The sequence below is a fragment of the Xenopus tropicalis genome, chromosome 8 (genome assembly GCF_000004195.4).
Source record: "Xenopus tropicalis strain Nigerian chromosome 8, UCB_Xtro_10.0, whole genome shotgun sequence".
NCBI classification, from domain to species: Eukaryota; Metazoa; Chordata; class Amphibia; order Anura; family Pipidae; genus Xenopus; species Xenopus tropicalis.
In genome coordinates this window covers 122,737,824-122,760,737 of record NC_030684.2, presented here as the reverse complement: position 1 = coordinate 122,760,737, position 22,914 = coordinate 122,737,824, and the positions used below count along the sequence as shown (strand labels likewise).

Genomic DNA, 22,914 nt, shown 5'->3' with positions numbered 1-22,914 from the left:
CTAGTGATCTCTAATGACCCAGAACGTATAGCAAATGTGCAAGTGGTTGAACCCCTGGGTAATAGTGACCATAATGTTATTTCATTTGATGTTTGGTGCAGGAAACAAATTTACACGGGGGCAACAAAGACGATGAATTTTAGGAAGGCAAATTTTAGCTCCTTAAGGGCAGCGCTTCAGGGCATAGATTGGGGCATTATGTTTTCTGATAAAAACACAGAGCAGAAATGGTTGTCATTTAAAATGATATTAAATCATTACTGTTCTCAATTTATTCCATTAATAAGAAAAAGTAGAAGTGTTAAGAATCACCCTATGTGGCTTAACTCTGAGGTAAAGAAGTTAATAGGGAAAAAAAGGAAAGCTTTTAAGAAATATAAGTCAGAGGGGACAGTAGGACTATAACAAGTCTTGTAAAACAGAAATCTGGAAGGCAAAGATAGAAAATGAGAAGCGCATCGCGGCCGAGGCCAAGACTAACCCCAAAAAGTTTTTTAAGTATATTAATAGTAAAAAGATGCAGGTTGAGGGTGTGGCCCCATTGAGTTATAGTAACAATATGGTTACAGCGGATACAGAAAAGGCAGATGTGCTTAACCAGTTCTTTTCTTCTGTGTATACAGTAGAGGAGCCAGTGGGCCAAGTCCCACCCAATAGCTGCACTGTTGCCTCAGCTCCAACTACACAGTGGTTGGCACAGGATATGGTGCTTAAAGGGTTACACACGATAAATGTAAACAAGGCACCTGGGCCAGATGGAATACACCCTCGGGTACTGAGAGAGCTAGGGGCAGAATTGCAGTGGCCCTTGTTTCTGATATTCTCAGACTCGCTTTCATCAGGTATGGTACCTACGGATTGGAAGAAGGCGAATGTCATTCCTATATTTAAAAAGGGAGTAAGATCTCAGCCTGGCAATTATAGGCCTGTAAGTTTGACATCCGTGGTGGGCAAGTTATTTGAAAGCTTGTTAAGGGATCACATACAAAATTATGTAGTGGAGAATGGCATTATGAGCAGTAATCAGCATGGCTTTATGAAGGACAGGTCATGTCAGACCAATTTAATTGCTTTTTATGATGAGGTAAGTAAGAAGCTGGACAGTGGGGATGCAGTAGATATAATCTATTTGGATTTTGCCAAAGCATTTGATAACGTTCCCCACAAACGACTGCTTTCTAAACTAAGGTCTATTGGTCTTAGTGAAGTCGTTTGCACATGGATTGAAAACTGGCTACAGGATCGGGTACAGAGGGTGGTTGTTAATGGTACATTCTCTACTTGGAATAAGGTCCTCAGTGGGGTCCCTCAGGGTTCTGTACTGAGTCCACTTTTGTTTAACTTGTTCATAAATGACTTGGGGGAGGGTATTACGAGTAATGTATCAGTATTTGCAGATGACACAAAACTCTGCAGGCCAGTCAATTCTATCCAGGATGTGACATCCCTGCAGCAGGATCTTGACCAACTGGCAATCTGGGCAGCTAAGTGGCAGATGAGATTTAATGTGGATAAATGTAAGGTCATGCACCTGGGATGTAAAAATATGCAAGCCCCGTATACCCTTAATGGGACTGCACTAGGCAAATCCATAATGGAGAAGGACCTTGGAGTCCTTGTAGATAATAAACTTGGCTGTAGCAAGCAATGCCAGGCAGCAGCTGCAAGGGCAAACAAGGTTTTGAGCTGTATTAAAAGGGGTATAGATTCACGGGAGGAGGGGGTTATTCTTCCCCTTTACAGAGCGCTGGTAAGGCCCCATCTAGAATATGCTGTTCAGTTTTGGTCTCCAGTGCTCAAACGGGACATTATTGAGTTAGAGAGGGTCCAGAGAAGGGCAACTAAGCTGGTAAAGGGTATGGAAAGTCTCAGTTATGAAGAAAGACTGGCCAAGTTGGGTCTGTTTACACTGGAGAAGAGGCGCTTAAGAGGTGACATGATAACGATGTATAAATGTATAAGGGGATCATATAATAACCTTTCTAATGTTTTATTTACCAGTAGGTCCTTCCAACGGAAGGGCACCCACTCCGTTTAGAAGAAGGGAGGTTCCATTTAAATATTCGGAAAGGATTTTTTACTGTGAGAGCTGTGAAGTTGTGGAATTCCCTCCCCGAATCAGTTGTACTGGCTGATACATTATATAACTTTAAGAAGGGACTGGATGGATTCTTAGCAAGTGAGGGAATACAGGGTTATGGGAGATAGCTCTCAGTACAAGTGAGGGAATACAGGGGTAGGGGAGATAGCTCTCAGTACAAGTGAGGGAATACAGGGGTAGGGGAGATAGCTCTCAGTACAAGTGAGGGAATACAGGGGTAGGGGAGATAGCTCTCAGTACAAGTGAGGGAATACAGGGGTAGGGGAGATAGCTCTCAGTACAAGTGAGGGAATACAGGGGTATGGGAGATAGCTCTCAGTACAAGTGAGGGAATACAGGGGTAGGGGGATAGCTCTCAGTACAAGTGAGGGAATACAGGGTTATGGGAGATAGCTCTCAGTACAAGTGAGGGAATACAGGGGTAGGGGAGATAGCTCTCAGTACAAGTGAGGGAATACAGGGGTAGGGGAGATAGCTCTCAGTACAAGTGAGGGAATTCAGGGGTAGGGGAGATAGCTCTTAGTACAAGTTGATCCAGGGACTGGTCCGATTGCCATCTTGGAGTCAGGAAGGAATTTTTTCCCCTCTGCGGCAAATTAGAGAGGCTTCAGATGGGGTTTTTTGCCTTCCTCTGGATCAACTTGTAGTTAGGCAGGTTATATATAGGCATTATGGTTGAACGTGATGGACGTATGTCTTTATTCAACCCAACTTACTATGTTACTATGTTACTATGTAGAGGTATTCAACCTGAGGACTGAGGTATCTTTCCTGACTGCTTCCAAAGGGTGGCCAAGCTGATGCATTTACCCTGCCTAGACTCTAAAGGAGGTGGGATAAACTGGTGTGAATCCTCTCTTTGCTGTCCTCAGGAAGTACTATCATATAACCTCTGTATGTGAGTATATTGCAATAACCCCGTGTATTGATTGTTTCTGACAATAAAGCCTAGTTCAATTGTTCAACTGCAAGAACCTTCTGGCACCCATTATTGCTAATCTGCACTGCACACAGCTACCGTGAGTTGTAGTTACTCTACACCCCTGGCTTCCTGGTTACTTCCACATAGCGAAGACCCATCCTGAAGGATTAAGTTGCAGGTACCCCATGTTTTAAACCTATAATAGCTGTGCTTTGACTGTCTTAAAGCCAAATAGGGGTTATAATTATAAAAATACTTTTCACGATAGTTCCCTTTTAATGTTACTACAATACAAAGAACAGCATTCAAAAAGGAACCCTGCCCTTTACACCTGCAATTGATGAGTAGTTATATACAGGGCTCCTGTTTTGCACAGCCTCCATGCTCCTACTTTGGGCCCATGAAATCGTGCTTAGGTTACCTATATCCTACTAATGTTATGAGTACAATTTGCTAAATATTTACATGACCATGCTTTGCAGCTTGTTTGGTGATTGTGTGTATGTGGTTACAGCACAGTCTTAGAAGTATAAAAATTTTTTATAAAATTTTTAATTCTCAAAAATGTAATACTTACCTGCATTGTCAAGCCCAAATATTTCATTTTTCTTTGGAGGATATTTGTATGCTTCTGGAGGATGATTAAATGCCAAGGAACCTGAAAGAATTAGTGACAGAAGGTCAGTTTAGATATTCATATAGCTTAAAAAAGTATGACCCAGAGGGGGCACTGTAATAAAAGGATTTATTTTTAGCCTTTCTTTAACTTGGGCTTGTGATTCTCAGTGTCAAACCCCGACCCCTTCAGGTAGAGAGAGTGGATAGAGACAGTGGATAACTGTCAGAAAAACTCAATGGCATTTAGTCATAGGCTCGGTCAGTCTCAGTCCATCACCACACCTACAGTATGTTATTTACAGCTCGCTGTTTTTGCTTTGCCTAAACAGCTATTTTCTTACTATAAAAACAAGAAGCAAATGTAGGGGATCAGAGAACTCTTTCCCCTGTTTCTCTGTCTGTGACATCATCCCGCCTAGCTACAGCCTGGGGAGGAACCTGATTGGCTGGATGCCCCAGTGCACTGTTGGGAGAGAGGAGGCATGCCTAGGTTTGGAGCCAAAAATCAGGGGCAGGCCTAGCAGTTTATAAAGGGAGCCCCTGTTGTTTTGCCAGCTTTTTGGAAGAGAGATCCAGAGTGAGTAACCAGTGCCAATTCTGAGTCCTCTGTGGAATCTCTGTGTGTCTCGTGGTGAGGACAGGTATTGCTTGCTTGCCTGGGAGCAGCCACCTTTCCAGAGGGGATAGTACTCTGGGGCATGTAGTGCTACCTGTGGGATTTAACAACTCTTGGGGAAGGGACTGAACTGTAAAAAGGGTTGTTGTCTATTTGGATCCAAAGTTGGGACTGGGCACCTAAAGAAACTGTGCCAGGAGTGGATAGACTGCACGGGTTCCTCAGGGCAGGAAAATTAGTTATCCATAAAGTTGTGTTTACACTATTTCAACTGTTATATAAAGTTATCCTTGCTGTAAAGTATGTGTAATCATTTCCTAGTGGAATTTCCCCTGAGGTGTGCTCCTCAGTGTCCACTAGGTGGAGGCACTGCACTAAAATTCCAATTCCCAGTTGCAAAGAGAACAAATAAATCTGTTTAAACAAAGTATACAGCCCAAAGAAGTGAGTGTGACAAGAAAGGGTTACACAAGTAAGTTCATCTTTATTGTGTGGAGGAATATACTCCATTTATTAGGGTGATAACATGCGATATAACATTCGGGAGTAAAGAGCAAACAACAAGAGCCTGACGAAGGTCGAGTTTTTTTCTTTTAATTAAACTATAGAATTCTGCATTTGAAAATCCTGTGAGTGCTGAAATCTCTCTACTTGTATATATGGACTTTCGCTCTGGAACCCAGGTGATGGGAATTTTATCAGTGGTGTGCTTTTCACTTTCATATATATATATTTGCCAACTAAAAGGGGTTTATATGACTATTCTGCTTTTATAATTATGTATAGATTTCTTTGTTACACATGCAACTTTAGTACAGGTATGGGACCTGTTTTCCAGAATGCTTGGGACCTGGGGCTTTCCAGATAAGGGATCTTTCTGTAATTTGGATCTCCATAATTTAAGTCTGCTAAAAATTATTTATATATTGAATAAACCCAATAGGCTTGTTTTGCCTCCAATAAGGATTAATTATATCTTAGTTGGGATCAAGTACAGGTACTGTTTTATTATTACAGAGAAAAGGGAATCATTTAACCATGAAATAAACCCAATAGGGCTAATCTGCCCCAATAAGGGGTAATTATATCAGTTGGGATCAAGTACAGGTACTGTTTTATTATTACAGAGAAAAGGGAATAATTTAACCATTAAATAAACCCAATAGGGCTGTTCTGCCCCAATAAAGGGTAATTATATCTTAGTTGGGATCAAGTACAATGTACCGTTTTATTATTACAGAGAAAAAGTAAATCATTTTTAAAAATTAGAATAATTTGCTTATAATTGAGTCCATGGGAGATGGCCTTTCCATAATTCGGAACTTTCTGGATAAAGGGTTTCTGGATGAGGGATCTCATACCTGTATTAGATATCTGAGTATATTAAAAGTCATGAAGGAGTCCTCCAATCAAAATGTGGTTACAGACCATGTGACATTATATAGGTCACAGGCCTCCCATTGCCCTATGAATATTGCAGGGGCATCTAACCATTGTGTTCCTATCAATAGGCAGAATACATTTGCAGCATATATTCTATGTATATTGCCATTTTAATTACTCAAATTAATTTCTTGAATTGTTTAAATATAGCACACCTTAAATGCAAAAAAGTGCTAGTTAGCACTTATGTAGGTAGGTAAACTATACAGTGCTGCTTACCTCTGCAAATTACTCCAAGATCTTTGATGTGATCAAACCAGGGAATTCCATGCATTTCGATTTTACAGTTCCACAGAGATTTTTCCTTTCCCAGACAATTTATTACATTAAACCAGATTTTCCCTGTACCGGGTCCAAATGAAACTGCCTTGACTATTTCTGTAGGAGAAGGGGTACAGCCCAACTGTCTGCAAACCACTGAAGCAGCATCAACATCCCAATTAGAAGAAGTCACTGTGCCCCAGACTCCCTGGAACTTCACTTCTACTCTTCCTTCACACTCGTTTTCTCCACCAACAAGTCGAAGTCCCTCTGGGGCCCCTGAAGGAAGTGCAGTTTATTGCAATTACAATACTCAGTGATCAGACATTTTAACTAGAAACTGAATATATATAAAATTGCATAATATACTTGCACCCCCCCAAACCCTCCTCCCCCCAAAACATTGACTCTAGTGCACCAGTAGTTACCATGCAGCCAGATGGTTTTTAGAAAGCAAAACTCTTATGTAAATAATTGGAAGAACAGTTCAAGATAAAGGGGTATGATCCGAAGAAGGTAGGGTGGGGGTACCCGACTTTTTTTTTTAACTGGTGAGCCACATTTAAAGTTAAAAACAGTTGGGGAGCAACACAAGTATCATATAAGTTAATTGGAGTGCCAAATAAGGGTCTCAATTGGCTATTTATATATAATGGAGAAGGACCTTGCAAGGGCAAACAAGGTTTTGAGTTGTATTAAAAGGGGTATAGATTCACGGGAGGAGGGGGTTATTCTTCTACTTTACAGAGCGTGGTAAGGCCCCATCTAGAATATGCTGTTCAGTTTTAGCCTCCAGGGTACAGAGAAGGGCAACCAAGCCCAAATAAGGCATGGATAGTCTCAGTTATGAAGAAAGACCAGCCAAGTTAGGGTTATTTACACTGAAGAAGAGGTGCAAGTTGATCCAGGGACCGGTCCGATTGCCATCTTGGAGTCTGGAAGGAATTTTTTCCCCCACTGCGGCAAATTAGAGAGGCTTCAGAAGGGGCTTTTTGCCTTCATCTGGATCAACTAGCAGTTAGGCAGGTTTTATATATAGGCATTATGGTTGAACTTCACGGGCATATGTCTTTGTTCAACCTAACTTACTATGTTACAGGAGGCTTTGTTTGATCTTGGTTTTTAGTGCTGTAGTGCTATAAAATAATCAACCAACATCTAATCTGCACATTATTTGCAAAACTTCTGTAAGTAGTTTTCAATCCATTTGAGGCCTGGTGTGCCAAATATGTCACTCTTTGGGCTATTATATTCATTTTTATAGGCTGGTGGTAAAGCAAATAGTTTTTTTTTTGCCATTCAATATGTAGAAAGTGGCTGATTGTGACGTTAACACTACTGACATCAGTGCAGGATGACTATTAGCCTTATACAGGGATCTGGGGTCAAACACAATATAAGACTGCACTCCATGGTGTGACTGCAGACTGCAATCTCTATAATGAAGTCCAAGGCAAGGTTAAGTTAAATATGTAACAATACAGCAAACTACCATCTGCTGTATGATAAAGAGAAAGAGTAATCAGGATATTAATAACACCCTGTTACGCATGTAACCCTCATTTTATGTTTCCCACCTGCACAAATGACTCCAACATCAGCGCTGTGACTACAGTCACCAGGGTTCCACGGCTCAGTAATACAGTCCCCCAAGGCTTTCGCATGCCCTGAACAGTGCACACGGTGGAACCAGATTTTCCCTGATCCAGCTCCAAAGGAAGTTGTTTTAATAAATAAAGGAGATTTAGCCGAGGTGTAGCAGCCCAGCTGCCTGCAAATCACTCTTGCCTCTGTTCTGTAATAGTTCCAGTGTTCATTACATACTGTGCCCCACTGGCCATAAACCTTCACTTCCAGTCTCCCTTCACACCTAAATGATCCACCAACAAGTCTCAGCTCCTCTGGTTTTGCTGAAAGAGACAAAATTGTGTAAATGGAACAAAGAATTTTTATTTCCAGGTAATTATATAGAGCTGACACATTCCATATAAGATTAATCATCCTGAAATAAGAAATGTTCTAAATATAATCAACAGGTTACTTCTGACCCGTTTCTGAAATAATCAAGTTACTCTTCACTCTTACTCTCAGCGTCAGTCTCTCCTTCTTCTCTCTTTATGTGGGAGTTGGGAGGCTGATTTTGAATGACAGTTAGATTCAATATATCTTTTTTTCAATCCATTTGACAAGGAGAGCTCACTCTTTAATTCACCAGAAATCCTATCTCTCTCCATTATTAGATTTTGTTTGTGCTGAAGTTGTTTGAGTGAGCTCTAATACACGTGCTAGGGAGCCAAACTAAAAGATATATTGGATCTGTCAGTAAAAATCTGACCCCCAACTCCTGCATGGAGAGAGAATTAAGAGAAGCAATAGCTGAGAGAGGGAGAGGGATAGGGAAGATAAAAATGATTGTTTCAAAAACAGTAATAGAGCTGCCACCTGGCCGCTATTTAACTGGCCTAGTCAGTAAACCGCCAGATTACAAATTTATTGGCAATGTACTTGCTGGTAAATTAGTAATACCCTATATACCCTATAATTCCTCCCATTTCTTCACTTTTTCCGCTGCTAATCAGCATTTATAATCACAGACCGACCTCTGCCCCGCCCATTTGCCCACCCTGCCCACTCATTTCTCTGCCATTTACCAGTCACAATTACCCTTTCCCCGCCTGGTCTGTCCATTGCCCTGCCCCTTAGACCATAGCTCTGCCCCCAAATGATGTCACAACCTGCCCCCTACCCCAAGACTAATATTATGGGAAAAAAGGTGGCAACCCTAAAGGGTGCAAAATTTTTAGAAAGTTTCTTATTTCAGTAAGATGAAGGTTACGTAACCTCTATTTCAGCTCAATAGCTGCCTTCCCGGACTAGTACCAGTAGAACATGGGTTACACTGTACTCTCTCACCCAGAATGGGCCTTCGCTAAGTGGAAGAGGAAGGTGAGGGTGTTGTGCAACTACACCTCTCTTCCTGCTATGCAGAAAAATAAAAACAGAGGGCGCCAGAGGTTATTGCAAACAACAAAATACCAAGGGGTTGATTCACTAAAGTGCTATAATGCTTATCTCATGCTTTTTTGCGTTAAATAGCACGCAATAAATAACGAGCGAGTAATTTTGCATGCGTTAAAAACGCATATCGCATGTGTTAAATCGCGTGCTACTGCAATGCGTTATTTTTAACACATTTTGTTAATTTGCGGGTTGAAATAATCCTAACGCATGATTCACAAACTCATATGAAGCATTAAACGCGCTAAATAGCGCCCTCTGTTTTTATTTTTCTGCATAGCAGAAGAGAGGTGTAGTGCACAACACCCTCACCTTCCTCTTCCACTTAGTGAAGGTCCAGTCTGTGTGAAGATTAACACCTACTTGGGGTAGGCAGTACTTGAAGAAAATTGTGCTTCGTGAGCTTTTGGCAACACAATATGGACTTTGCAGTGGGATTTATTCAAGTCTGTGTTGGCCCCAGAGTGATGCAGCCGCCAGTTTGCTGGGAAATAGTCAGAACAGTATTTTTCTGAAAGTAATGGTTAACGTGCGTAAAATCGTGCGCTAATATAGCACGCAGCGAAAAATAGGAAAATAAATAGGAAATAACGCACGTGGTGGAAAATGAGGCAAGAAAAACGTTCATCGCAAGTTAAATAATGCAAACAGCATCGCGTCTAAATTTTGACGCATGTCCTTTTAGTCAATCGTGTGTTAAGTCGCAAAAAATAAGAAACGATAACATTTTCAACGCATGCTATAAATAGCGCTCATTTTAACGCACTTTAGTGAATCAACCCCCAAGTGTTTATTGAACCCCCACAGGGTTACTCACAATACAGCTTCTCAGGGGCCAGTGGTACAGGCAACACCACATACAGAGTGTAATACAGACTGACACTCCCCTGCGGGCAGACTTGGCAGGAATCTCACTTCCCTCTGCCACACCCCATAGTGGATCCCCTCAGGGAATTCTCTATCCGGATTCCCTATTCACTGGGATCCCTACACTACAGGCAATATGGCCTGGGAGAGATACCTCCAAAACTGCTCTTTCTAGCTCAACCCTAACTGCCTTACACCCCTAGAGTGGTACTATAAAGGGGGCTACACCTGCCACTATCTAATGCCTCATTCGCGGGGCCCTGTTCCCCGACTTCACTGGGCCTGGGGCCCGGGCTCACAGCAACACCCACCCTGTTCCTCAGGTGGAAGCAAAGAGGAAGTGCCACTCCTTTCCCAGCACTATACCAAAGTGAGGCAGGAAGTGGTCACCATCCCTGCTAACCAATAGCACACATATGTTAATGAATTCACTTAGATACATTCCTTTCTGCCCAGCAACTAAGGGAACTGAAACTGTAGGGATTTAAAGCCATAGGGGGCATTTAACCCTATGGGTCCCTACAGTTATACTAAATTTTAATTTTTGTGATAGTTACCTTTTAAATCTTAAGTCCTTAACACATTCAAAAGCTATGGTCAATTTTATCACCTTTTATTAACCTGCCTGTATGTTTTGGAGTGTGGGAGGAAACCCATGCACAAACAGGGAGAACATACAAACTTGCAGATGCTGCCCTGGCAGGAAACAAACCCAGGACCCCAGCGCAGCAGTGCCACCCACTAAGCCAAAATACTTTTATAATGCAATATCAAGACAGTAAGAGCTAATATTTTTGCAACACATTGGTGGACAGCAAGTTAATAGTGGACACTTGAATACGTATGTATTAAACTGTATATGAAGGACTACCTTCATACAGTTATTTCCAGCCAATAATAAAAAAAGAAGTAAATTGAAAAATGTATATTACCTGTCCTGTGCCATTTTGGACCAGCTTCTGGAGACTATTGGAGTGGACAAGGCAAATGCCCATATGTTACACAGCCTTGGGATTACTATTACAGTTACAGTGACTTTTGTAAGAGGCAGAACCTAGCAGTTTAGGAACTGCCCTCTCCCCAGCCCTAATGAAACCAATATTAGCTGCAGCAAATTTGGGACTATGTATCCAGTTTAATGTCAATGCCACAACCTTCAGCTCTCAGAATTTTTTTTTTTAAATGGGCAGAAAAAAACCACAGCTACCACCCTCTCTTTCTTTTGCATGTTTCTCAAAACATAAAAACACAAACCTATCCTACCCAGCCATACAGTTATTTCAGGAAACACAATACTTATCATTGGTCAAGGAGATTTTGGACAGAAACAAACAATGCTTTAGAAAGCATTAAGCAATGTTGACCGTATGATATGGCAGTTTACTGCAATGTTAATTCTAGTTAAGTGGTGTTTACTAATATAGGTACAACCATCTGATTATCTGTCCCACAGTTACAAACATTTTGGCACAAAATACATTCAATTAACATTAACACCATTTACCCACTGATTTATATAAACACTGATTTACCCATTGATTTACATTAACACTGATTTACTAGTTATTCTGGCTTGTTAGTAACCTTGACATGTTTCTTACCAGTGCACCTTACTCCAACGTCATCTCTGTGATCACAGTTGTGAAGTCCCCACATGGGATGGCGACAATCCCAAAGGGCTGATTCTTTCCCTGTACAACGCAGACCAGCAAGCCATATCTTCCCTGATCCAGCCCCAAAGAAAGCAGATATGCGGCCTAATGATCCTGAAAACCCACATCCCAGCTGTCTGCAAACCACATTAGCTTCACTCCAATCCCACTCTCTGCTGCACACTGTACCCCACTCTCCATGGTGCTTCACCTCCACTCTTCCCTCACACTCATGAGACCCTGCAGAAAGTCTCAGTTCTTCTGGTTCACCTGTATAGAATACAATGGAATATGTTTTAGAATTTGTATGTTAAAGAATAAGTTCTTATAATAACCTTATACACGATGAAGGTTTTGTTTGTTTGGGGATTTTGTAACAATTTCTGGTTAAAAAACAATGGGCACCAGCACGCAATGGTCCTGGACATATTTGGACACAGAGCGCAACAAAACTTTTTAAGGGCCTTCTTCTCAACTGGGCAATGGCGTTTCTTGGGTTGCTGCCTTCTGAAGCAGCATCCCTGATGCTGCCCCCTTACCTTAACTTACCTCTTCAGTATCAGAGCGGGTCCTGGGGGGCCGTATGAATAGCACTCTCTGTACTGGAAGAGACGAATTTCCATTTTAAAAAATGAGTCTCTTAAAGTTACTAGAGGAGGCTTTTTGCTGCCCCTGGTAAGTGACCATACACTGACACCTGAGGCAATGTTCTTACCTTGTGGCCCTGCACCTGGGGGAAGGTTAGTGGTGTTAAATATGATATCCACCCCAAAATAGCTTTTACACCTTGTTTCCCACCTGCACAAATGACTCCAACATCAGCACTGTGATCACAGACACCAGGGTTCCACGGCTCAGTAATACAGTCCCCCAAGGCTTTCTCATTCCCTGAACATGATACAGACTGAAACCAGATTGTGCTTGATCCAGGTCCAAAGAAAGTTGGTTGAATAAAGTGGGAATCTTCCTCTGAGGGCAGGCAGCCAAGCTGCCTACAAACCACCCTTGCTTCATTGTAACCCCAGTTTGCACTACATACTGTGCCCCACTGGCCAAAAATCTTCACTTCCAACCTTCCTTCACAATTAAATGATCCATCTATAAGTCTCATCTCTTGTGGTTTGCCTGCAAAGAAGAGATAAATACAGTAAGGTAGCACAGTGTCTGGGAAAACAACAGAGGGAAGGTATAGATCTCCCAGAATGCACTATGGGACCCAGCATATGAGGAGAATAACAGTGGCAATGAGTGATTTGGGGGAGAGGAGCTCTGTTAAAAACCTCCGCTGTGAATGATGAACAGTTGGATTTCTGTTTAAAATTACCCCTGATGTCGCTGTCTTTTACTTTGAGAAGTTATTGCCAAGTCTGCCAATTAAGTAAAGGAACTCCTTGCCCCATGCAGATGCAATATAATAGGAGATCTATGTAACTGTAAAGCTGGCATGGCATGTGCTATCATATCATTTACACATAATATATGAATTATCATTTCTTTATAATGGTCTTACTATGGCTTTGTTGTGGTCATATTATTTAGCACACCCATTACAACTCATTTCCAAATATATGGTGCTAAATAGCAAATGTCCGTAGCTATCTGCTATGGGCTTTCATTTTCTGTTAGTAGACTGTTCAAACTATTTGCTGATTGGTTCATAATAGGCAACCACACTTGCTTTATTAAGCACATAAACACGAAATGAGCTTTACTGTGCTACTGCGCAATAGAGCTGCAGGGTATAAACTAAAACGTGTGTGGTAACCCAAAAAATGGGTCATTGTATAAAGCTGATCAATAATAAAACTCTGGTTCTTGTAGAAACACTAGGTAAGTTGTATTCCACATTGATGGAATTGCAGTTCTTTACAGCTACTGTAGCTGAGCTGGATGAATTTGGACTTTACTAGTGATGAGCAAAATTTTTCGGCATGGATTCACGGCGCATTTCCGCATTTTGCCATTGGTGGATTTTTTCACAGAACGGCCAAAAAAAATTTGTCGCCATCAAAAAAGTTGGGTCCATGTCAAAATCAGCACAGTCGCAGCAAAATAGGCTCAGTTGCATCAAAAAAGTTACACATGTCAAACAAAGTTTCGTTTCGCACATTTTTCACCATTTTGCACATTTTTCTGAAGTTTTGCTAATTTTTTGGGACAGATTCGCTCATCACTAGACTTTACCCATCTAGTGATAGTTAGCCCTATGGCTGTTTTACCTGCTATTTGCTGCAAAAGCTTTAGGTGCTATTACTGACAATACAAAAGTGTATATTCCTAAAGATTTACTTGCCCTTTTGATCCTATGTGGGATAACTCTGTACACAACTGAGCCTAAAGTTGGTAGGCATGTCTGGAATATCTGAATTTCTAATGACCGTGGCATGTTCCTTACCAGGGCACCTCACTCCAACGTCATGTCCATGATCACAGTTATGAAGTCCCCACATAAGATGGCGACAGTACCAGAGGGCTGATTCTTCACCTGAGCAGGTCACGTTATCAAGCCAAATCTTCCCTGATCCTGCCCCAAAGAACTGGATTTTGGAATATTCACTTGGCTTTAAAGAGCTGCATCCAATTTGTCTGCAAACCACGGCAGCTGCAGACCATCCCCAATTATTGCTGCACACTGTACCCCACTCTCCTTGGTGCTTCACCTCCACTCTCCCCTCACATTCATGTGAGCCCCCCGAAAGTCTGATCTCTTCTGGTTCACCTGTAAAGGATACGTAACACAAGACTGCAAACCAATTAAGAAAAAAGTACCAATAACAAATTATGAGGCAGTATTATCAGTTTGCATGAATACATTTACATATAAATCTATTTTACAGGATTTACAGGTCTCATAAAGGAAATGTACATATGTACATGTAATTATAACCTGCATGTATTGTGCCCTTTTGGTGCTCTTATTTTTAGACTTTTAAGTACAGTCAAAAATGCATTTATCATTTTTTTATGTTTGGACCTTGTTTCTCATACCCCCTTCTACATTCAGATTGTCCTAATGAGGTGGGCACCAGTATTTGTATGTAAGGTCAACTGATTGTTTGATGTATAAACCCTTTTACTATACAGGCTGTGGGATAGGTTGGCACTTTATAAATATGTCATAACAATATTAATCTCTAAACATTGAGGGAAATATTTCTGTCCTACACATTTACATTTCAGCTCCAAAGAAAACCGTTGAGGGAAAAAATACCCTCAGATGACCTCTGGTGGACCCCCACAGAGATCAGGAGAGATGACTGGCATTTACTGCTGAGATTACAAACCTTTGCATATACACATAACACGTCTCCTACCTGCACAAATGACACCAACATCATATGTATGATCACAGTTCCCAGGATTCCACATTGTAATCGCACAGTCTGCTAACACTTTCTCCTTTCCCAAACAGCGAACACGTTGGATCCAAATTTTTCCTGATCCGGCACCAAAGGAAGTTACTTTGTAAAGGTGAGGATATGCAGCTGAGGAGTTGCAGCCCAGGTCGCTGCACACCACCCTTGCTTCATTGTAGCTCCAACTTTTGCCACAGACTGTGCCCCACTGGCCATAAATCTTCACTTCCACTCTCCCCTCACAACGAGAAGATCCATCAACAAGTCTCACCTCCTCTGGTTTAACTGCAGTGAGACAAGATGTGTATGGATAAGATACAGGACAACTGATTGGATGAATGCACATATAACGCATTGCAGCTCAAGCCTTCACCTTCCATAGAATAGAAGTATTAAAAGCTGCTGAGATATACAAAATATATGTATACAAAATATATGTATATATGACCCCACTTTTATTAAAGGAACAGTAATACCAAAAAATTAAAGTGTTTTAAGTAAATAAAATATAATGTACTGTTGCCCTGCACTGGTAAACTTGCATGTTTGCTTCAGAGACCCTACTATAGTTTATATAAATAAGCTGCTATGGGGCAGCCATTCAAGTTGGAAAAAAGAATAAAAGGCACAGGATACATAGCAGATAACAGATAAGCTCTGTAGAAAACAATGGGGTTTATCTGTTTTCGGCTACGTAACCTGTGCCTTTTCTCCTTTTTTCCAGCTTGAATGGCTGCCCCCATGGCTACACAGCAGCTTTGTTTATATAAACTATAGTATTCTTTCTGGGGTAATGCACCAGTGCAGGGCAACAGTACATTATATTGTAATTACTTTTATACACTTTCATTTTTTTTTGGTGTTACTGTTTCTTTAACTTGTGTAAGATATTTTCATACATTAGTCTAGTCTTTAATTACTGATTTTACAATGAAACATTAAGGGGTAGATTTACTAAAAATCATATTTTTTTTCCATTTTTTCATAGTTTTTTTATTAAATAAAAAATTTTGAAAATATATTCCCATTTTTTAAAAAAATCATGAAATTTACGTTCATTTCCACGAGTCTTCTTTACTTTCCCCTTGAAAGTGTGTGAAATAGAAAACAATTATGTGTTTAACTTCCCCTTAAAGATGTGTCAAGGACAGGTCACTGACTATTCTATTTCTTAGTGTGTTTTTTTTTACAATAAATTAGCTCCACGTTAATTGTGCAATTGGCATGAAGAAGCCCTGGAATTACACAGGAAGAGACAGAATCCTGCTATGAAAATATGCACCACAACTTCATCCATGAAAAGGAAGGGCTATTACGTTTACATAATAATGCACTCTATATAGCAGGTGTCTACTATTACACTGATATAATGGAGAAAAGTTGCATTGTGGGCTAGAAAACACAGTGATTTGCACCACACTGCAGTTTCTCTATAGGGGAAGCAGACCCTGCGGTTGGGGGGGAAGGCAGAACACAAGATCTACTTTCTCTATAGTTCTAGCCAGGGAGTGGGGGACTTGAGTGGGCAGGCAGATTGAGGGAGGGACTGGTAGGTGTGAGCCAGGCCCCTACTTTTTTGCGGAGGGGGGGGCAGGGCGGTGTTGTCACATCACATGAAATGTTTGCAATCCTCTGCATAGTCCCAATTTGGAAATTGGTATTTATTTTTTTCCAGAATTTAAATTAAGTGACTCACAATTTACTCTACAGTCAGTAGATTATTATGACAAATCATACAGTTGTAATTCTGCATTATAATAACCCTTGCTGTTTCTTTACCAGGGCAAATCACTCCAACATCATCACCATGGCCACAGTTGTGAAGTCCCCACATAGAATGGGCACAGTCCCCGAGGGAGGATTCCTCTCCTGTGCACCTTAGGTTATCAATCCAAATCTTCCCAGATCCAGCTCCAAAAAAGACTGGTTTAATATTGTCTATTGGTATGTCCATGCTGCAGCCCAGTTGCCTACAAACCACAGAAGCTTCAGTCCACCCCCACTCTTTGCTGCACACTGAACCCCACTCTCCATTGTGCTTCACCTCCACTCTTCCCTCACACTCATATGATCCCCCAGCAAGTCTCAGTTCCTCTGGTTCACCTGCAAAAGATAAAAGTGGACATATTAAAACCAGTTATACGAACAACACAACCAGGGCAAACTTATTAATATGAGTTTCTACAGTTCATTCAGAGATAAACATACATTGCAAATTGCACCCAGTTATCAACTACAGTATGTATGTACTAATATAGTAACCAAATAGTTGGCAGGCACTCAAAGGGAGACAGTCCAGTCCAGGCTTGTAAAATAAAAATTAATTTTCCGGAAACACAGGCATATGCTCAGCTCAAGTTTTGTGGTGTATCTAGAACATAATCATGTTCCAAGAACATACAAATGAAGAGGTTGGACAGCTTGAACAGTTTAACCAAAATAAGAGACAATAATAATTTAAAACACTGGGGGCATGTTCTAGCAGTGGGCAAATCTAAAACATGGAAGTCGCCCAAAGCAACAAGAAGGTTGCTTTCATTCTGTCTGAAATAGTATATTTGAAGCTGATTAGTGACTATGAGTGACTGGAATTATGAAAATAAACTAGAGATGCACATGTTGTGGAGCTTGTATAAGACCATAATTTACTGTCCAATCATTATATGTAAATGTCAGATTGGCACTGAACACACTTTATATGAAAAGAACATATTAAATGGTTTAAATGTTTTTAAAAATTATTTTTATGTATTTGGCACCATACTACTTTGGTTTCCAGCTAACCTAAGGCATAGAATAATGAGATCTACTACAATTTATATTGTTTCCCCACCTGAACAAATGACTCCAACATCAGTTCTGTGATCACAGTCACCAGGATTCCACATGTCAGTTATACAGTCCCCCAAGGCCTTCTCGTTCCCTGAACAGCGCACAGAGCGAAGCCAGATTTTCCCTGATCCAGCTCCAAAGGAAGTTGCTTTAATAAACTGAGGTTCTTCTGCTGATGCATTGCAGCCCAGTTGGCTGCAAACCACTTTTGTTTCACTGTACTCCCAGTTTGCGCTACACACTGTGCCCCATTGGCCATAAATCTTTATTTCCAGCCTCCCCTTACAATAGGATGATCCACCAACAAGTCTCAGTTCTTCTCTTTCAGCTGCAATAAGACAGCATAATTATTTATATGGATGAGGTACATCATTCTTTGTCTGAATAGAAATTATTAGAAATTAACTTATCACCCTCCCCTCTTTCTTCATGCTGTCCTTATCCCACCTCTCTGTCCTTTACATGCACTGCCATTGCTATTCTCCATATTATTACCTCTATCCCTATCACTCCCTCTGTACCTGCCCTTTTCCCTATTCAAGTCCATATCCCTTTCCCTATCTATATCCCTGCATTCTCTAGTCACTAACCCTTTCCATTAATTTCTATATATCAACAAACTGCTGACTAAATGCCTAATAAAACAAGGTCTCTGCACTTCAGCTGATAAGAAGAAATCTTCATTCGATCAGGCAGCTACATCAGACACCTGATGCATTTCAGGCACATTCGCCCTTAGCCATAGGCGTTAGTGATGTGTGGGCCGGGCCTGCAACCCGTGGGTCGGGCAGGTTCGGGCTGACCTCGGCACATCTTCTTCAGGTTGTGGGCGGGATCTGGTTGAGCTCTTCCACTCACCCGCACCCTAACACTGCCGGCTTTCCGGTTCCAGCTTGGGAATTTATAGGTGTGCGCCCGACGGCAGGCACAGGTCTATAAATGACCGGGTCGGGAGTAGGCGGGTTAGGGTCGGTGTGCGTTGAGTATTTCTCGACCCACATATCACTAATAGGCATATTCCCCAAACATCTTCTTCACACTACCATCCATAAGATCTCCTGGCTTCCCTCTCCTCTCACATCCCTAGGCCATTTTTACCAAGAATTCACTTTTTGTAAGGCTTAGATGATTGCTCTCTTCTTTCAAATAACAACCGTGCAAAAGTAGGCTTAAGAACTAAAATGATGAACTGACAATTTGAATACTTTTTTTTTTTTTTCCCTGAAAGGGATATTTTTAGTTTTGGTTTTCTATGTCTCGATTTCATGCATTATGGTATAAAATAGACGTTTTGGTGTTTGGCTTCTCAAAATAATTTTTCTTGAGTTTCACTAAATGAAAAAGTGACATTATTGTACCAAGACAAGTTGAAGAACTACCGTGTTCAAAAACTAAAAACTGACAATGTACCTGGTACTTTTTTTAATCTCAAGCCGTACTTACTTAAACTAGAAGAATGAATATGGTCATCTAATTATCTTTACTTTTTGTGGTCTTTCCCAAGTTTTGTGTCAGCTGAGCAAGCACGAACAAACTGAAGACTTAAAGGGGCAGTTAATGTTACAATGAATAATTAGCATATTTGCCGTAGGTTTGTATTTGAATTTTTTATGCTTTTTGAATTATTTAAGTTTTTGTTTTGAAGCTCTTAATATTCAAATCTTTTTGCTAGGGTTGCACATGAGTTAGAATATCACTGGCTACTGGATGCTTAATGTTCATTTAAAGGCATACTGTACTTTTACATGATGTTTGATTCCATGAGTCAATTCTTCAGTCAGACCATGAAATATATTACCTCACTCTTGGCCCCGAAGTCAGTACAGGTATGGGATCCCTTATCCGGAAACCCATTATCCAGAAAGTTCAGAATTAAGGGAAGGCCATCTCCCATAGACTCCATTATAAGCAAATAATTGTAATTTTATAAATGATTTCCTTTTTCTCTGTAATAATAAAACAGTACCTGTACTTGATCCCAACTAAGATATAATTACCCCTTATTGGGGGCAGAACAGCCCTATTGGGTTTATTTAATGGTTAAATGATTCCCTTTTCTCTGTAATAATAAAACAGTACCTGTACTTGATCCCAACTAAGATATAATTACCCCTTATTGGGGGCAGAACAGCCCTATTGGGTTTATTTCATGGTTAAATGATTCCCTTTTCTCTGTAATAATAAAACAGTACCTGTACTTGATCCCAACTAAGATATAATTACCCCTTATTGGGGGCAGAACAGCCCTATTGGGTTTATTTCATGGTTAAATGATTCCCTTTTCTCTGTAATAATAAAACAGTACCTGTACTTGATCCCAACTAAGATATAATTACCCCTTATTGGGGCAGTACAGCCCTATTGGGTTTATTTAATGGTTAAATGATTCCCTTTTCTCTGTAATAATAAAACAGTACCTGTACTTCATCCCAACTAAGATATAATTACCCCATATTGGGGGCAGAACAGCCCTATTGGGTTTATTTAATGGTTAAATGATTTCCTTTTTCACTGTAATAATAAAACAGTATTCTGGATAACAGGTCCCATACCTGTACATACTTTAAAGAGATCACAAAGCGCTTATTCAGAGTTACAAACACTGACATGTTCCTTACCAGTGCACCTCACTCCAACATCATTCCCATGATCACAGCTGTGAAGTCCCCAAATGGAATGGTGACAGTTCCAGAGGGCCAGTTCTTCTCCTGAGCAGGTCACACTACCAAGCCAAATTCTTCCTGATCCGGCCCCAAAGAAATGTGGGCTTAAATGATCAGTTGGTTCTATAAAGCCACAACCCATTTGTCTGCACACCACAGCAGCTTCAGGCTTGCCCCATGTATTGCTGCACACTGTACCCCATTGTCCATTGTGCTTCACCTCAACTCTCCCCTCACACTTATGTGATCCCCCAGAAAGTCTCAGTTCCCTCGCCTCATCTGTAAATGCAAACCAAAGAATAAAAGTGAAAATTAACACATGTAAAAAGATTAAGTTGTAGAGTTTAAATTGTGTTTTGTAAGTTTTAGGACATTTATACAGTATCATAATTTTATTTGTGAGGTTCAGCTTATTAGATTTTGGTGTATTTCAGCTACTTCAGCCTTACTGATTTGATGTTGCACCAATTATTTGTACTAAGCTCCAGTGATGAAGGTGTTTATTATGGTAGATGGATGTTATGGAATCTGCCTGGTACTGGGCACGGCCTCTCCTGCCATGAGGCAAGGTGACAACAAGTAGTGATAAACGAATCTGTCCCGTTTCGCTTCACTAAAAAAAATGACGTGCGTCAAAAAAAAACATTTGCCACACAACAAATTTTTTCCGCTGCAAATTTTTGTACCTGTTCTGTGAAAAAATACGCCAATGGCAAAACACGGAAATTCGCCATGAATCCATTGCCAATTTCAAGTTTACAGGGGATGTGTTTGGGCTCAGAGCAGTCAAAATAGTCTTGTGTGCCATGATCCTTAACGTGACTGTCCCCTTTAATATTTTAAAACTCACATTATTTCTATTTACAGAGGGGTGCTAGAAGAGTTGTTGCAATAAAGTTACATTTACATCATGAACATAAACAGCAACACATATGAACACAGTAGTTGCACCCTTTTAAAGGCCACATGCTAAAATGTTGTAGGGATTAATAGGGTTAAATGGCCCCTATGGCTTTAAATCCCTACAGGTTCCGTTTCCTTAGTTGCTGGGCAGAAGGGAATGTATCTTAGTAAGTTCATTAACATGTGTCTGCTATTGGCTAGCAGGTATGGTGACCACTTCCTGCCTCACTTTGGTATAGTGCTGGGAAAGGAGTGGCACTTCCTCTTTGCTTCCACCTGAGGAACAGGGTGGGTGTTGCTGTGAGCCTGGGGCAAAGGCCTAGTTATAGTCGGGGAACAGGGCCCCGTGAATGAGGCATTAGATAGTGGCAGGTGTAGCCCCCTTTATAGTACCACTCTAGGGGGCTGATTCACTAAAAGTCATTAACGTTTTATGCGTTAAAAAGTGTTCGATAATTAAGTACCGATTCATCAAAGTAATTTCGCATGCGATACTACTCATATCGCATGCGCAAAATCCTGATTATCGCAAAGCGTTATTTCCATTGCATTGAGGTAATTATCGAATATAAATAATACTAACACATAATTCAGAGACATATTTGAAGTGTGAAAAGCATAAAATGTGGCGATAATTACTGTGAAACTTAATGCCTCCCAGAAGTAGGCGTTACTAAAGAAAATTGCAGCTGGTGATTGTCTGTGGTGACAAGATGGAGTTTGCAGTGGGATTTTTTCAAGTATGTGATCGTCCTCCAGTGATGCATCCTCCAGTTTTCAGGGAATTGGTAATTTTTAGACCAGTAGTTTTCAGAAAGTAATGGTTACGTGCGTAATCGAGTGCACTAATATCGCATGCTACGAAATAAGGTATAAAATATTGCATGGTTTAAAATAACGCTAAAAAATAGGTCATCGCCAGATAAATAACAACAATAACATCGCTTCTTTATTCAGACAAGTGTCCTTTTAGTGAATTGATAGTTAATTCTCAAATGATAAGAAGTGGTAATATTTTTAACGCATGCTATAAATATCACTTGTTTTTTCAGCCTTTAGTGAATCAGCCCCTAGGGGTGTAAGGCAGTTAGGCCTGAGCTAGAAAGAACAGTTCTGAGCTCCTACATAGGACTGGCAGTTTTGGAGGTACTGTATCTCTCCCAGGCCATATTGTCTGTAGTGTAGGGATCCCAGTGAATAGGGAATCAGGATAGAGAATTTCCTGAAGGCAGGCCCGTATTTGTGGCGAGGCCACAAAGGACCGGGCCTAGGGCGGCACAAATTTAGGGGCGGCATGCCGCCCTGCCGCAAAGAAAATTTAACATTTTGCTCCACTTTGCCCCACTGCTCCGTATGGGAGTTTAAAAGCCCACGCAGGCACGCGGCGACGGGGGCTTGTTCATGCATGCGTGCATGGGGGGGTCACAAATGGGGAGTGGCCTCGGGGTGCTAGGATTTGAAATCCGGCGCTGCCTGAAGGGATCCACTACGGGGTGTGGCAGAGGTGAAGTGAGATTCCTGCCAAGTCGGCCCGCAGGGGAGTGTCAGTCTGTATTTTGTTGTTTGCAATAACCTCTGGCACCCTCTGTTTTTATTATTCTGTATAGTTGCACAACACCCAGTGCAGTGTAACCCATGTTCTACTGGTTCTAGTCTGGAAAG

General features: G+C 41.0%; 1 protein-coding gene across 3 annotated transcripts in view; it reads right to left on the bottom strand.

Moving 5' to 3' along the window:
* Window positions 1-22,914, bottom strand: part of LOC101733428 (deleted in malignant brain tumors 1 protein-like) — a 96,704-nt gene that overhangs the window by 40,492 nt on the left and 33,298 nt on the right. For all 3 annotated transcript variants that reach the window (XM_031890909.1, XM_031890908.1, XM_031890910.1), the window contains exons 8-17: window positions 20,305-20,628; window positions 17,688-18,014; window positions 16,634-16,957; window positions 14,813-15,139; window positions 13,894-14,217; window positions 12,297-12,623; window positions 11,448-11,768; window positions 7,539-7,871; window positions 5,920-6,240; window positions 3,601-3,681 (exon numbers count right to left, since the gene is read on the bottom strand). In XM_031890909.1, the coding sequence (XP_031746769.1) occupies window positions 3,601-3,681; window positions 5,920-6,240; window positions 7,539-7,871; window positions 11,448-11,768; window positions 12,297-12,623; window positions 13,894-14,217; window positions 14,813-15,139; window positions 16,634-16,957; window positions 17,688-18,014; window positions 20,305-20,628 (3,009 nt within the window). The remainder of the gene's footprint in view (window positions 1-3,600; window positions 3,682-5,919; window positions 6,241-7,538; window positions 7,872-11,447; window positions 11,769-12,296; window positions 12,624-13,893; window positions 14,218-14,812; window positions 15,140-16,633; window positions 16,958-17,687; window positions 18,015-20,304; window positions 20,629-22,914) is intronic.